This window comes from Bos grunniens, chromosome 6 (assembly GCF_055505025.1).
Source record: "Bos grunniens cultivar Pamir isolate PY7600 chromosome 6, Bosgru_T2T1.0, whole genome shotgun sequence".
Taxonomy (NCBI): Eukaryota; Metazoa; Chordata; class Mammalia; order Artiodactyla; family Bovidae; genus Bos; species Bos grunniens.
This window is the reverse complement of record NC_141170.1, coordinates 14309931-14325561: the sequence shown is the minus strand read 5'-3', so window position 1 is coordinate 14325561 and position 15631 is coordinate 14309931. Positions and strand designations below refer to the sequence as shown.

Below are 15631 nucleotides of genomic sequence, written 5' to 3'. Positions count from 1 at the left end.
GCTTTGTCCATCACCACATCTCCAGCTAGGAGGTAACACAAACAGTAAATGGGCATGTGGCAGAAAAAGTTCTCAGCCTCCAAGAAGTGCAAGTTGACAAATATTAATGACAACCAAGGGTGTTTTGGTGGTCTCAGAATGGCAAATTGGAGAGGTACTTTTGAAAAGCAGTCTAGTTATATTTATCAAGGGATGCAAGCACGGTTTATACTTTTTGACTCAGTTGTTAAATTTCTGAGAATTTAGCTTAACAAACAGTCCAAATTAAAAGAAAAGCTTTATACACAAAGATGTTCATTGTAGAAATATGTATCATTGTGAAACATTGAAAAGAACCATGGGGGAATAATTAACAGTCTACTGTGTATGCATAAAATGAAATATTTTATAACCCCTTAAATGAAATAACTTGAGACAGGCTTATGGTAAAATGCAGAAAGGACACAACCGTGTGTTCTTTCCGGCTCCTAGAATTGGCTGTATCCTTTGCTGCCTTGGGCCTTGGCACGTCAGTTCTTTCTGCCAGGCGCTTAGCACTCACCTTACTGGCCTTCTTCCTTACCTTTTGGTCCGGCTTATCTAGAATTATTTTCTAGATCTGAGCTTTTTCTTATCTGACTCCCCAATAAGGTCAGCAGCCCTTTCGCTTTGTGCCCATGATGGGCACCCTATAATTCTCCTTTTTTGAATCCAACATACTCCCAGATTTGTTAAACCTCTGTCTGTCCCTCACCAACTCCACGAGAGCTCATTCTTCTCCTGTTCTTCCAGGCTCCTGGGCTAGTATCTGATGGGTGAACGGGTGAGTGAATGACTAGGTGTGCTAGGATCACAAGTATGGAAATAGAGGGAAATCGGGAAAAAACATCAGAACAGTGACTGGTGGTGTTTTTCCTGGGGAATGTCACTTTGTTTTTTTGGCCATTTCACTTGTTTGAAAATGTCTTTAAATTGAGTTTTGTTAATTTCAATAATAATGCCTGAAGAAATTCTTGTTCTATTTACAAATGACCCAGTTTATTCCACAAATGAATGACATTTAAAAAGAGGAGGAGATAGTACAAATTTCAGTGGACTGCAGAGAATTATGGGCTGGATGTGTTCTGGGGACTTCAGGTGGATTCCTCTTCACAATACCCCAGTGTAAAAGGACATTTTTGAGATAATCAAGTAAAATTGAACATGGTCTGATTATTAACTGAGCTGAAGGAATTGATGATGACTGGGTTTGTTGGGATAATGGATCTTAGTTTGTTTTTTTTTTAATTGCCTAACAGATTATGTAGTAAAGCATTTATGGGTTAAATGATATCATGTTCGAGATTTGCTTTAAAATATCTCTGAATACAAAGCCAGTGTTTAAGGGGGGAAAGAGGTGAAAGGAGAAGGATGAAGTCTTGAAAGAATCTGGATGAAGGCTAGCAGGGGGCTTTTTAAGACCATTTCTTTACTTTAGAAGAGTTGAAAATTTTATGCTGAAAGTTAGAAAAAAGCATTTCTTGGCTTTTCTATAATGACATTTACTACTTTGCTTGGCTTTTCAGAGTGACCGACTTCTCATCAAGGGCGGACGCATCATCAACGATGACCAGTCCTTCTATGCCGACGTCTACCTGGAAGATGGACTCATAAAGTGGGTGGACCAAACACACCTTTTAAAGAAGCCCATCTCCCTAAGCTGCCCAGCCCTTAGAGGAAGTAGAAGGCTGGCATTCTGCCCCAGAATAACTGTGCTGGCTCTTGTGACTCCCAGGGATGGAGACGTGTGGAGAGGCGCAAACCATGGGTGGAGAAGGGGATGGTGTTTGCTGAGTGCCCCATGATGACATAGGCTCCCTGCCATGGTGCTCACACAGGCCGTGAGGCCCACAGAGGCTGTGAGGCACACACACCAGCCATTCTGTTCTTGGCGGGTGGTGGGCCCCTGGGGGCAAGTGGCTGCTCCATGTTGCAGAATGAGTTAGGGGCAAGGGCCTAATTCCAACCTAGCACACCTGACTAGATTCATAGCTTTTTTTCCCCCTACATGCCTGCAGTTTCTGGAATTGGGTGGAGGGTGCCAGGAGAGAAGGATGCATGTTGGCCTCCAGGCAGGGTTCTTGTCTGGTTTAGGGAAGACATGCTTTGGGACTCGAGTTCTCCTGTGCCTTCTCCTGGCTGGCTGCCTCTTCAGCCGTGTAGGACATCCCAGAGGTGTGAGTCTGGGTGGGCTCCCAGAGCACAATACCCCTGATGGGGAGACCTACACAACAGAAATTTATTCTCATAGTTCTGGAGGCTGAAGTCCTGGGTTGAGGGTTGAAGTGCCAACAGGATGGTTTCTCCTGAGGCCTCTCTCCCTAGCTTGCTGACAGCCATCTTCTTTTTTTTAATTTATTTTTAATTGGAGGGTAATTGCTTTACAATGTTGTATTGCTTTCTGCTGTACAACAGTGTGAATTGGCTATAGGAGTAGGTATGTCCCCTCCCTCTGGAGCCTTCCTCCCCCACACCCACCCCCGACAGATGGCCAACTCCTTGCCGTGGCCTTCCCTCTGTGTGTGCCTCTGGTTTGTCCTCCTCTTTCTTAAAAGAACAACAGCCCTATTGCATTAGGATCCGCCCTAATAGCCTCATTTTAACCTAATTACCCCTTTAAAGACCTTGTCTCCAAACATGGTCACATTCGGAGTTACTGAGGGTTAGGGCTTCAATATGTGGGTTTCAAGGGACACTGTTCAGCCCCTAATACCAGACAGTGGCTTTTACGTGATTTCCACCTTTTACTCTGCTGCTCAGCTCTTCCTCTGGAGTTGGGAAGAGCAGAGTTGGAGATCGTCTCAGATCCAACTTGGGCAGCTGGCCCTGGAAAGAAGACAGAGGGGGTGTGAGCAAGGTCAAGTTCAAATAGGAATGAATGTTTATTGGTGGGTCCGTCCTGGGCGTGTATCCTCTGACGATGAAGATGATGATGGGGAGGAGAAGAGAGGGAGGAAGGGGCAGAGGAAGAGGAGGGATGAGGAGGAGGAGGCTGTGGATTGCCTTGCATGTTAAGGGACCATCTGTGAGGAGTAGGTACTCAGGGCAGCGTTGAGCCCCTCCCGGCCTCCCTCTGCCTGACCCCCCAGCAATTTATCCTGAATGGATCTGACCATTTCCGGTCCAGCTCAGGCCTCACCTCTTCCAGTTTATTCCCTCCCCGTCCCCCAGTTCCCTCTGCACTAAAAATGGCCTTTGCAGAACTTGCCAAGCAGTTCTCCCCTGCGAGACTTGCATCCATAAATCCTCCATCTGAAATGCCTTGCCCCTCCCCCATCCTCATGTCATGCCCCTGCCTCCCAGCTCCTGTTTGTCCTACCGGCCCAGCTCGTGTGGCTCCTCCTCCAGGAAGCCTTCCAGAACCCAGACTGTTTCTCTGTGCTGAATGTGCCCACCTCCCCCTCACCACCTCCGCCAATGCCCTTGCCGCTGATGAGAGATCTTGTCTTACTACCTGCCATCCCATAAGGCCTAGCACTGTGCCAGGGATGGATGGGACCCCAGTATGTTGATAAATGTAACATACAAACCTAGACATCAGAAGGTGAGGACCTCAGTCTCAGCCACGGTATAGCCTGGAACCAGAAAGGGATGGCGGGGTGGGGTGGAGTGTGGTGAGATGCATGGTAAAGTGAGGTTTCTGAGTCACTGCGGCTTAGATGAGGCACAACCGCTCCGCATTGAGCTCCCCACTTATGTGAGGCCTCTGGGGTCCTGAGCGTGAAGGACATAGTGACACGGAACCACTATTCCCACCCGCCATGTGCAGTTGGGGGTTGGAAGATTGCAGTCCAGGATGTGAGCCCATGCTCAGAGGTTGGGCTGCAGTTATTAAGTGCTTGCTGTTTGTGTGAGGTCACCCAGGGTATTCAGGAAATAAGCAGTGTCTGTAAATTCAAGATTCATCAGCTCTTCCTGGGAGATGCCTTTTACTTTTAACCCTGTTGCTGTAAAATTTCTAAGCACTGGAGGTACCTTTCCTGCCTTACTAAGCAGAGCAAATGACCATGTTTGAACACCTTACAGAGTCTCGGATGGTCTCGTGGGGCCCAGGTCCCTGCTGGCTGAGAAGGAGGTGTGGAAGTGAGGAGAGCCCAAGGAACTGCCTGGCACAAGGAGGCTGTTATTCCTCTTCACTCTGATTAAACCCCAAGAATCCTTTCATCTTGCGGCCATTCACCAAGTTTTACTAAAAGCCATTCAGCTATGTTTGTGCAGCATTTGTTATGATTCATCGAGGGCTCCATCCAATTTGCTGAGCATTGGAGAATCAGATGCTGATGGCTGAGGACTTTTTTTCTGAATGGTGGTGAGGGTGGTGCTGGCTGGGGACCGGTGCCTGCTTCTCCCAGTTCCTTCCTTTCTTTTCTTTCCTTCCATCCACATTGTCACTGAGAACCATTCAGGGAGTCCTCCTCCTAATTCGTGGGGGCTCACTGGGTGTCCCGTTTAGTTTAATCCCAGTTTGGAGAGAACCTGCTGCTTCTGTGGAAGGGAAGAAGGAAGGCATCTGAGCTTGGCAGGCAGAGTATGATAGTAGACTGGGGGAGACCGAGCTTGAATCCAGACCCAACACTGGCTCGCTGGGTGGCCTTGGACAAGTTACCACCCCTCTCTGAGTTCCATTTTCCTCTTTTGTAAAATGTGAACACTTCCTCCCTCACAAGTTGTTGGCAAGAGATGAGAGAGGGTTTGTAAAAAGGCGATGATCTGCCTGGTTAGAATGGCCCTGAAGGGTAGGCCTTGTTGACGCTGCGGTGTGGCAGCCAAGTCACACAGACCAGGCTCAGGCTCGGGTGTGATTCCACTGGTTCCCACTGGAAGGCTGTGCCGAAGTGTCTGTGTGCATGTTTGTTCTAATTGGGCTGTGCCTGTTCCTTTGTGAGTGGTACACATTCTGAACATCACCCTGTCGTCTTTAACAGCTAGTGTGAACGTGAATGAGACCTTCCATAAAGGGCTTAGAAAAGTCTTCCGTGGTCAGTGCACAATAGCAGTTCACGGCTCTTGTTATAAGGCTTGGGGGTGACTTCCCTGAACCCCCTTCCCTTCAGCTCCTGGCATCATCCATGATCTTGGAGATGGGCAGTGGGGAGATTGGACCCGGCAGGATTCTCTACATGATGATGGGAATTCTAGAGGGAAGAGGGCTGGCGATTAGAAGCAGCAGCAGCTGCAGTTGTTGTGCTGGTGAAATTGGCAGAAATGCTGACATTTCCTGGGGGCTCACCGTGGCCTTGGCACTGTGCTTGGACTAGAACCGTTTCCATTTTCAGGGCAAACTGTGTGATGCTCCACTTCTTTTGGAAGACCCCCCACATACAGCCCGGTCACCTCTGTGCCCCAAGCCCAGGAGTCCAGAAGATCAAGGAGCTTCTGCTTCTACTCCTGCGTGTGGACTCTGGCGCCTGACGTTTGTGGTCACCGAAGCAACATTTTCCTGCATCTTCATTACTGATGTTTTTAGATAACTTAGAGAAACTAATGTTGCGGCCAAATCCCAACCGTTCAGCACAACTGGATTCCTTTTTAAAAAAATTTTATTTATTTATGCACTTTTGACTGTGCTGGGTCTTCATTGCTACCTAGGCTTTTCTCTAGTTGTGGCGAGCAAGGGCTACTCTTGGTTTCATTGTGTGGACTTCTCACTGCGGTGGCTTCTTTTGTGAAGCACGGGCCCTAGGGTGCTAGGTTTTGGTACTTGCGGCACGAGGGCTCAGTAGTTGGGCTCCTGGGCACGAGGGCACAGGCCCAATAGCTGTGCTGCATGGCTTAGCTGCTCCGTGGCATGTGGGATCTTCCTGGATCAGGGATCAAACTCCTGCATTGGCAGGTGGGTTCTTTACCACTGAGTCACCAGGGAAGCCCCTGGATTTCTGTTTTAAATAACCATTGCTTGTGGTCTCTGGCGGGCGCTGGCCATGGAGGCTGTTGAGTCTGTCCTGGTCTTTCTCCACCCACCCCCAACCCCATCCCTCCACTGGCCCCTAGATACATCTCCTGACTCTGGTTCCAACATACAAGACACAGCCGATAGATGCCGCAGGGGCAAGTCTTTGAGATTCTTAGGCTCTTCTTCCTCCTTCCCCAACTTTTGGAATTTGCCCCACTTCTCGAGGACATTTGCAGGCAGCAAGCACATGGGGAATGGAAGGGCTGGTCAGTCTATCTAGAAAAGCCCTGCCACCCTCAGTGTGACTCCCTCATGGTAAGTTTTATGGTGCTAATGCCTGATGGTTAAGCAGCTTTCCTGAGGCCAGTGCTCACAACCGTTTTCTATGAGGATTGCATGTCTGTATCAGTTTGCCGGGGCTGACGTAAGAGTGCACAGGTGGGGAGGTTTAAACGTCAGATACTTGATTCTTCCAGTTCTGGAGGCTGAATGTCTGAGATCAGGGTGTGGGTAGGTTGGTTTCTTCCGAGGCTTGGGATGCCCGTCTTCTCCGTGTTCCCGTGTGGTCTTCCCTGTACATGTCTGTGTCCTAATCTTCTTTGCTCATAAGAATACCAGTTATATTGGGTCAGGGCCCACCCTAGTGACCTCGTTTTAACTTAATGACCTCTTTAGAGGCCGTTTCTGCAAGTATAGTCTTATTCTGAGGGGCTAGGGGTTAGGACTTAAACATAAGGATTTGGGAATGTCAGAGTTCACTCCATAGCCTTGCCTTTGAGGACTTGCAGAGCTAAGGGGTCTTGTCACTCTGCCTCCCTGCCATTGCTCATCTCTGTCCCCAAGGCAGTTGCCAAGAAACTATGAAGTATTCTTGAGTGACAAGCTGTTCAGAGAACACTTTCCCACTTAAGGCCAATGCTGGTCTCACTGCTCTTGGGTTCAGCTCTGCCCCTGCCTCCCCCTGGAAGCCCTCCCAGATCACCAGGGCTGATGATGTGCTCCCCAACCCCCAGTGTGAACTGGGTTGTAATAAACATCTGCTTATATGTCTCTCCTCATTAGGCTGTGAGCCCCTGGAGGGCAGGGACCCTGCCTGAGTTTTCTCTGTCCACCTGGTGCCCTGGGTGGGACCTGCCCCAGAAACTGCACAGTTGGCAGCCATTTTTTCTAAGAACCAAAATCTGTCTTTGTTGTCTGTTTCCAGGCAAATAGGAGAGAACTTAATTGTTCCCGGTGGAGTGAAGACCATTGAGGCCAATGGGCGGATGGTTATTCCTGGAGGTATTGATGTCAACACCTACCTGCAGAAGCCCTCCCAGGGGATGACGGCTGCTGATGACTTCTTCCAAGGGACCAAAGCAGCGCTGGCGGGTGGGACCACAATGATCAGTGAGTCGTACCCCTGCTTTAGGCCATAGGCTGCTACTTCTCTTTCAAATGCCCAGCATTGTGAGCAACATCAGGCTCTTTGCTCTGGGTACCTGGTGTGCAGAAGGCTAAAGTTTTAGAACCAGTGAGGCAGGTGTTGTTATGACCATTGGGAAAGCAGAGGCTCAGAGAGAGAAGCTGCTGAAATTTTCACAGCTGGAAAGTGGTTGTGTCAGTATTGCTGCTGTGATAATGATGCATAGCATAATGTTTCCAAACTTTGAAAATCACATTGCCATGGAAACCATGGAGGAGTAAGTTTAAAGGAGGAGAGAGTGATTTGCCATGTCCTGAGAGGTCAAGTAGAGTAAGGACTGGAAAGTCAAATTAGCAAAGGCTAATTTGATGCCCTATGTGGGTGGAGGAGTGAGAGGGGTTGGGTAGCAGATACTGCTCTTTATGGCTGTGAAGGGTGGATGTTAGAAACAGGGCGGGAACAGAGGGATGTGCAAAGCCCAGTGTGGTTTGAAAGACATGTCTTCCCATTGATATGCTTTACATCTAAGACTTTATTTGAAAAAGGGATGGTGAGGTTCATATTCTTTTAAGTCCTTTTCACCTTTGCATTCTATGCCCAAGAAGGTAACATGGAGTCACAGGAGACGGTCCAGTCTTTATCGCTGACCGGACTCTGGGAATCTTCTCTGTACTCCTTACTAGTTGTGTGACTTTGGACGTTTTTCACCTTCTTTAAGCCTCAGTTTCCTCATCTGCCAAGTGGGGGTATTTATACTCACTTCATAGGGTAGTTGTGAGGATTTTATTAGATAATTTAGGTAAAGCCTTTGTGGCAGTATGTGACACATCGTAAGCATTCAATAAGCAGTCATGATAACGATGGTGATGAGGAGGAGGAAGATGAGACTACAGTAACAGTGGTGGTGGCAATGAAGACTGAGATGGTGGTGACCGTTTCACTGCTGATGATTTTGATAATGATGGTGATGACAATAACAATATTGATGTTGACGATGGTGAGAGTGATGAAGGGGATGGTGATGCTGAGCATGTTGGTCTGGATGGTGTAAGTGGTGGTGATGATCATGGTGATGGGGGGATAAGGGATGGTCACAGTAGTTATGCTGTTTGGAGGTGATGGTGATGATGGTGGCAGGGAAGAGGCTACCATTGGAACAACTTGGGTCCTGAGCATCTTGGGATGTGACACATATTTTTCTGTCCCAGTTGACCATGTTGTTCCTGAACCTGGGTCCAGCCTGCTGACCTCCTTTGAGAAATGGCATGAAGCAGCAGACACCAAATCCTGCTGCGACTACTCCCTCCATGTGGACATCACCAGCTGGTACGATGGCGTTCGGGAGGAGCTCGAGGTCCTGGTGCAGGACAAAGGTCAGTTACAGCCCCAGAAGCGGGGCACAGTTCTGGAATCATTGTATCTTCGATGGATCTGGTTTGTGGAGTTAAGAATCTCTTTAACTGCATCTGTTCTGAGCCCAACTGTGAGCTCTGCCCTGCCACATGAACAGTGGAAATATTGGACCCTCGTTAAAGAGTCTGTCTTCTTCTCCTTCAGATCCTTTGGAGAATCCCTCTGTTCATAGAAAAAAGCCTGATTTCCTGAGCCTTGCATACAAGGCCCCCACTGACCTAGCCTCACTTTTCTCTCTCCCCACTACACTCATCTGGGTGTTTATTATCCTGAATGGCACCCCTTGAAACCTGCTACACTGCTGGGTCTTTGTTCATGGTATCCCTATACCTGCATCCAGGGATGCCCATTCTTCTCTCTGGTACCCAGCTCAACTATCACCTCCTCTGATTTCCCTGATCAGAATTGCTTTATCCCTTCAATATCCATAGCAGGTTACTGGGGCCTATTTGGCACACCTTTTCCATTGCTTTTGCTTTGTTTTTTGGATTGAAGACCCTTGTTGTCTGTCTGGCTCTTCTGTTAAACTCTGAGCTTATCATCAGAGGGGATCATGTCTGTGCATCTCTATGTCCATCCTGGCCCTCCTCTGTGTGGGCTCACACAGGCTGTCCCTTCACAGTGTGGGTACCTTACAGTGTGTGTTACACCAAATGAAGATAAACTGAACTGAAGACCCACAGAAGCAGAGAAGAGAACAGAGTGAAGAAGATATGAGTGGTCCTCCCAGAAAGGGGGCAATTTTGAGGCTCTCTGAAGAGACAGCCTCAAATAAATGAGATGCTTCAAGGAGAGAAAGGGGGGTACTTTCAATTTTTAAAATATATGTGCTGTGTTTTCTTAGAAAAGTATCATCACCACAATATGAATAAAGAAAATCAAGAGAAGGAAAAAAAAAGTTCCCCCTCTGGTCCTACCCCCAAATCACCACTTACTATCAATGTTAAAGATTATTGCTTTCCATTCCCTATTTAGACAGTTTTCTCCTATATAGTTATACAGTAGCAGTTACTTGGAATTCTTCTTTTTTCACTTAACATTTTATGAATAATCATTACTCTTCATTAATAACTTTTTATGGCTCGTAACATACAATGTAATGGCTCATTTGCTCAGCTATTTCCTTTTTATTGGGCACTTAGGTTTTCCGTTTGCTTTACTGTAAATTGTGTTTGGTGAACATCTTTGTGTATAAACATTTGTTTGCATCTCTAATTATTTCCTTAGATTTTCAGAAATGGCATTACAGGGTCAAAGTTTTAAGTTTTTTCAAAAGTCTGACACTTATTTCCAAATTGCTTTCCACAAAAATGCACCCACTTGTGTGCCCACTGCGCTATGTCCATCACTCCCTGCATGTTTGCACCATCGGGTCTTATTGCTTCTATGATATCCTTGCTAATTTGATGAATAAAAGTCAGTCTGCTGTTGAACATTACAATGCTTCAACTGCTAATTACGTTAAACATTTTGTGCACGCTTTTCCTTTATGTGAATATCTGATGGTGTTCCTTGCCTGTTTACCAGTTTGGGTCTTATAAGTCTGAACTTCTATATCCAGATAGTTTTATCCCTTCATTGAAGTTGCTGTGAGTCGCTCTTTTTTTATACAGAATCACAGTCCAGGATGTAAAAAGATCCCAGAAGTTGGGCTGCCTGGATCTGAATCCTGCCCTCATACTTCTTGGCTATGGGATACTGTGCATGTCACCAAGCTGACCTCTCTGAGGCTCACCTGGTGATCTCAGCACCAGAGCTCTGGTACCAGGGTGAGACCCCTGGTCTGAGCTTGGTGTTAATTCTCCATTCAAAAAAGGAAGCCACTTAAATGTCCATCAGATAAACAGAATGTTTTCTATCCGTAAAATGGAGTGTCATTCAGCTTTGAAAAGAAAGGGAATTCTGACACCTGCTATGACATGGGTGAGCCTTGAGGACATGATAAGCCAGTCACAAGAAGGCCGATGCTGTATGACTGTGCTCGTGTGAGGGGCCTGTTGTCATCCAGCTCATAGAGAGTACACACAGGTGGTTGCCAGGGCCTGGGGGGAAGGGGAACATGGAGTTAGTGTCTGATTTGTTGTTGTTCAGTCACTCAGTCATGTCTGGCTCTTTGCTCCACTATGGACTGCAGCATGCCAGGCTTCCCTGTCCTTCACCATCTCCTGGCGTTTGCTCAAACTCATGTCCATTGAGTCAGTTATGCCATCCAACCATCTCACCCTCTATCATCCCCTTCTCCTGCTTTCTATCTTTTCCAGCATCAGGGGCTTTTCCAATGAGTCGACTCTTCACATCAGGTGACCAAAGTATTGGAGCTTCAGCTTCAGCATCAGTCCTTCCAAAGAATATTCAGGGTTGATTTCTTTTAGGATGGACTGGTTGATCTCCTTGCTGTCCAGGGGACTCTCAAGAGTCTTCTCTAACACCACAGTTCAAAGCAAATCAGTTCTTTGGTGCTCAGCCTTTTTTATGTTCCAGCTCTCACATCCACACATGACTACTGGAAGAGCCAGAGCTTTGACTGGATGGACCTTTGTCGGCAAAGCAGTGTCTCTGCTTTTTAATATGCTGTCGAGGTTTGTCACGGCTTTTCTTGCAGGGAGTCTTTTAATCTCATGGCTGCAGTCACCATCCGTATTGATCTTGAAGCCCAAGAAAGTAAAGCCTGTCACTGTTTCCATTGTCTCCCTATCTATTTGCCATGAAGTGATGGGACTGCATGCCATGATCTTAGTTTTTTGAATGTTGAGTTTTAAGCCAGCTTTTTCACTCTCTTCTTTCACCTTCATCAAGAGGCTCTTTAATTCCTCTTTGATTTCTGTCATAAGGGTGGTGTCATCTGCATGTCTGAGGTTATTGATACTTCTCCCAGCAACCTTGATTCCAACTTGTGCTTCATCCAGCCTGGCATTTCACATGATGTACTCTGCATATAAGTTAGATGAGCAGGGTGACACTGTACAGCCTTGGCATACTCCTTTCCCAATTTGGAACAAGTCTGTTGTTCCATGTTTGGTTCTAACTGTTGCTTCTTGACCTGCATACAGATTTCTCCAAAGGCAAGTAAGGTGGTCTGATATTCCCATCTCTTTAAGAATTTTTCACAGTTTGTTGTGATCCACACAGTCAAAGGCTTTAGCATAGTCAATGAAGCAGAAGTGTTTAATGGGGATAGAGTTCCAGTTTTGCCAAAATGAAAGGTTTCGAAATGGAAGCACAGAAGTGTGCATGTACATAAACCACTTAAAATGGTGCAGATGGTAAATTTTAGGTGAGGTGTATTTTACTACAACAAATAAAAAGCAACATTTATTATTTGCGCACAACTCTGTGGAAAGGCACTTTGGCCTGGGCTCAGCTGGGTGGTTCTGCTGCCCACATGTGGCTTACTTATGCTGTAGGCCGCAGCTGGGAGGTGGGGGCTGCCTGGGATGGCTCTCTGCACCCTCCCTTCCCCGGCAGCTCTCACAGGCTTCTTCCCGTGCTGTCTCCGTGAGGCTGATGGAGCTGCAAGCCCTCTGAGCCCAGGCTTGGAATGTGTCCACTCACACTTCTGCTTCATTCTGCGGTTCAGAGTCAGTCTCAAGACAGCCCACATTCAAGAAATGAGAAAATAGATTCTACCTCTTGAGAAAGGTTGTTGTAAAAGTTTTGTGAATCTTTAAACTATTTACCAGCCTGTTTAACTTCTTCCTGCCTCCTGCTTTTACATGAAATTATCTCATTTATTTGTTTGTTCACAGCTTATTTCCACTAGAATATAGATAGGAATCCTTCCTGCCTCCTTCATAGCTGTATCTCTAGCTTCTAGAATGGTACCGGCCCATAGTCCATACTCAGTGAATATTTGATGAGTCAGACAATGAATATTCCCTGAGAAGGGGCTTCTGGGCTCTCATAAGTTTCAGAGATGGCTCCCCATTTATTCTCTTCTTGAATATTCTTAATGCACATTGTCATGTAAAAATCTGTCTTGCAGCCAATAAACCTATTTATTGTTTATGAATCCAGTTTTTCTTTACTGATATAAATGTCAGCTTCCCTATGTTTGATTACAAGCAAGAGACTCACTCCAGAGCTTGGCTTAAGCTAAACAAAGCAGCTTTCCTTTAGTGATAGAGACGTGTATTCAGGGATCCATGAATACATCTGTGCCATGCCAGGAAGTCTTCCTGTGCTCATCCCTGCCTTTCTCTCTGAGCCAGCCCTGCCCTCCTCCTACCCTTGACCTGCATTCTCTATTTCCGTAGTCCCTGCAGTGGAATACAACAGCCCACACTTTGTCTGGGTGGACATCTGTTCCAAAGACCAGTCAGATGTCCTTTGCTGTCACTTGGACTCAGTCCCTCCTCCTGGCTCAGCTCAGCATCTGTTAGTTGCCCAGCCCTGGACCGGCCATCTGTGATCTGTGGCCATGTGGCGTGAACATGGCTGCTTCCAAGGTTACTGGTTGGATATGGGGAGGGTATTTGCTAAAAAATGTAAGACAGTTCTGAGAACTGGAGGGTGTTATGGATGGATTGATGGCTCAGTAGGTGTTCAGTGTCATCCTTTAGCCTTGGTGCTCCTTGCAGCCTCCTTGGAGGAGGACTGTGATGATGGAGATTATGAATTTGGGAGGTTGTTGAGTAACAGGGCTGACTGTATTTCCCAAAGTTTTACCGCTAGTAGTAGAATTACCGGGCCAAAGATACTGAAGCACAACTCTTGATACGGATTGGTTTTCCAAGCAGGTGCAAATTGGTTGTGCCAATCTTCCTGTCACTTGTTAGGAAAGAGCATCATTTTGATGCTTATTCACTAGCGTTGAGCAGCATATTCTAAAGTGTACAGTACTGAGGTTTCCATCTGAATTACTTTGATTACACATAAGACAAAATAGTGTTTATCTTTATTTGTTAGCCAACTAAAAAAAGTTGTCTAAAAATTCTGAGTGCCTTTTTTTGCTTTATTGCTTTTATTTTAATCTTTTTAAACTGTAAAATGAAGCATGCAGAAAACCACAGAAGAAAAAATGTGACTTTATGAATTACAAGATTCCCCTTTCCAGGTGAGAAATAGAACTTTGCCCCAAACAAAGACCTCCGTGATGAACTTCTCATGGGCCCCTACTGTAGTCACAACTCCCTCCTCTGCCCAGAAGCAACTCCTGGCGATATTCTTCAAATAAGAGGTTTTGAAAAAAGAAACTTTTGTTTAGTTTGTTGCAGATATGTTCACCATGTTGGTTGTTTGCTTTTTATTTTGAATTTTTAAGACTTAACTTATAGAAATTTTCCATTTAAAATGAGTCAACTCTATCATGATTTGGACAAAAGCGAATCTGAGACAGCTTTACCCCCATCCACCCACTCACCAGAACCAGTTCTAAGGCATATTTATCAATTCTGCAAATTCATTATTTCTGCTTTTATATTTGTATTGTTTACTTCTAATTTCTGGTGAATTTCCAGACTGAGTGACTGAACTGAACTGATTGTAGAAGTTTACTCAATCGATATGTTTCTCCTCTCTTTCCAAAAATAACAAAGCATCTAAGGCTATGAATTTACCTTTCACTGTGGTTTTACCTGTTCATTGTTGTTTGGTTGCTAAGTTGTGTCCAACCCTCTGCCATCCCACGAACTCCAGCACACCAGGCTTCCCTGTCCTTCACTATCTCCCGGGGCTTGCTCAAACTCATGTCCATTGAGTCAGTGAAGTCATCCAGCCATCTCATCCTCTCTCACCCACTTCTCCTGCCCTCAGTCTTTCCCAGCATCAGGGTCTTTTCCAGTGAGTTGGCTCTTTTCAGCACATGCTGTGGGTGTGGAAGGTGAAATAATGGTCCCTTGTTCTCGGGCCCCTTGATGGCACTAGGAGCAGTCCTCTCCCCACATGCCCTGCTCCCCCACCTCTGACTGCACAGTAAATCCTGTCATTTCAGCTTTTCACATTCTCACTCCCTCTCCATCCCCACAGCTCCTACCCTGGTTCAGAGCCTCACCTCACCTGTCCCTTTGGCCTTCAGCATCTTCCAACTCGCTTCCATGTCTCTCTGCTGTTCTGCACACCCATCCTTCCAGAAGAGTCCTTCTGGGACAAAAAAGTCCGATCGTGTCATTCCCTTGCTTTAAAAGCACGTGTTTTACTAGACAATAGTGATGGCTGTACAACATCGTGAATGCGCTAAACGCCACTGAAATGTACACTTTAAAATGATTACGATGCTGAATTTTGTTTTGTGTATTTTACCAGAATGAAAAAGCCTAAGGGAATTTTCTTAAAAGCACATGATCTTTTTGCTTCTGACACAGGACACTTTGTAGCACCTGCACATCTAATGTCCTTTTATTCTTCCTTCTGTCTGTGCCGTGCACGCCCCTCCCTCTCAGCCCAGGTAGCTCCCCTCCCTTTCCCTCTTCCCTCCCTTTCCCCCTCCCCTCCCCCTCATCCTCCCCGTCCCCTTCTTCCTCTTCCCCTTCCTCTTCCTGCTCTTTCAGACTCAGCTGACACGTGGCCTTCCCTGGAGGCCCCCTTTGACCCTTATCCCCACCCCCAGGCTAGCTTAGATGCCCCTGCTGTGAATTCTGATGGCACCCTTCCATCTTGGTTGTTACCACTCTGTGCTGTGCTTATTGATTTACCGGCAAGACGTGTTCTTTTTTTTCTTAAATGCATTTTTTGCTCTCTTTTTATCTTGAAACAGGAGTCAATTCCTTCCAGGTCTACATGGCTTACAAGGATCTCTACCAAATGTCTGATAGCCAGGTAGGTCCTCATACACCCTCCACCTCCCCGGGGCAGGAATAGACCTGCCTTGTCAGGAAGGCAGCGCAGGGCAGGGGAGATGTCAGAGCAGGCCGGGGAGGGCCCTGGGTTCAAGTCCTGGTTCTGACACTGAACTGTCAGTCATCACC

General features: G+C 46.5%; 1 protein-coding gene across 3 annotated transcripts in view; it reads left to right on the top strand.

Annotated features, from left to right (window-relative positions):
* Window positions 1–15631, top strand: part of CRMP1 (collapsin response mediator protein 1) — a 66221-nt gene that overhangs the window by 22574 nt on the left and 28016 nt on the right. For all 3 annotated transcript variants that reach the window (XM_086404851.1, XM_086404852.1, XM_086404853.1), the window contains exons 2-5: window positions 1545–1633; window positions 7116–7300; window positions 8525–8689; window positions 15421–15482. In XM_086404851.1, coding sequence (XP_086260977.1) covers window positions 1545–1633; window positions 7116–7300; window positions 8525–8689; window positions 15421–15482 — 501 coding nt within the window. The remainder of the gene's footprint in view (window positions 1–1544; window positions 1634–7115; window positions 7301–8524; window positions 8690–15420; window positions 15483–15631) is intronic.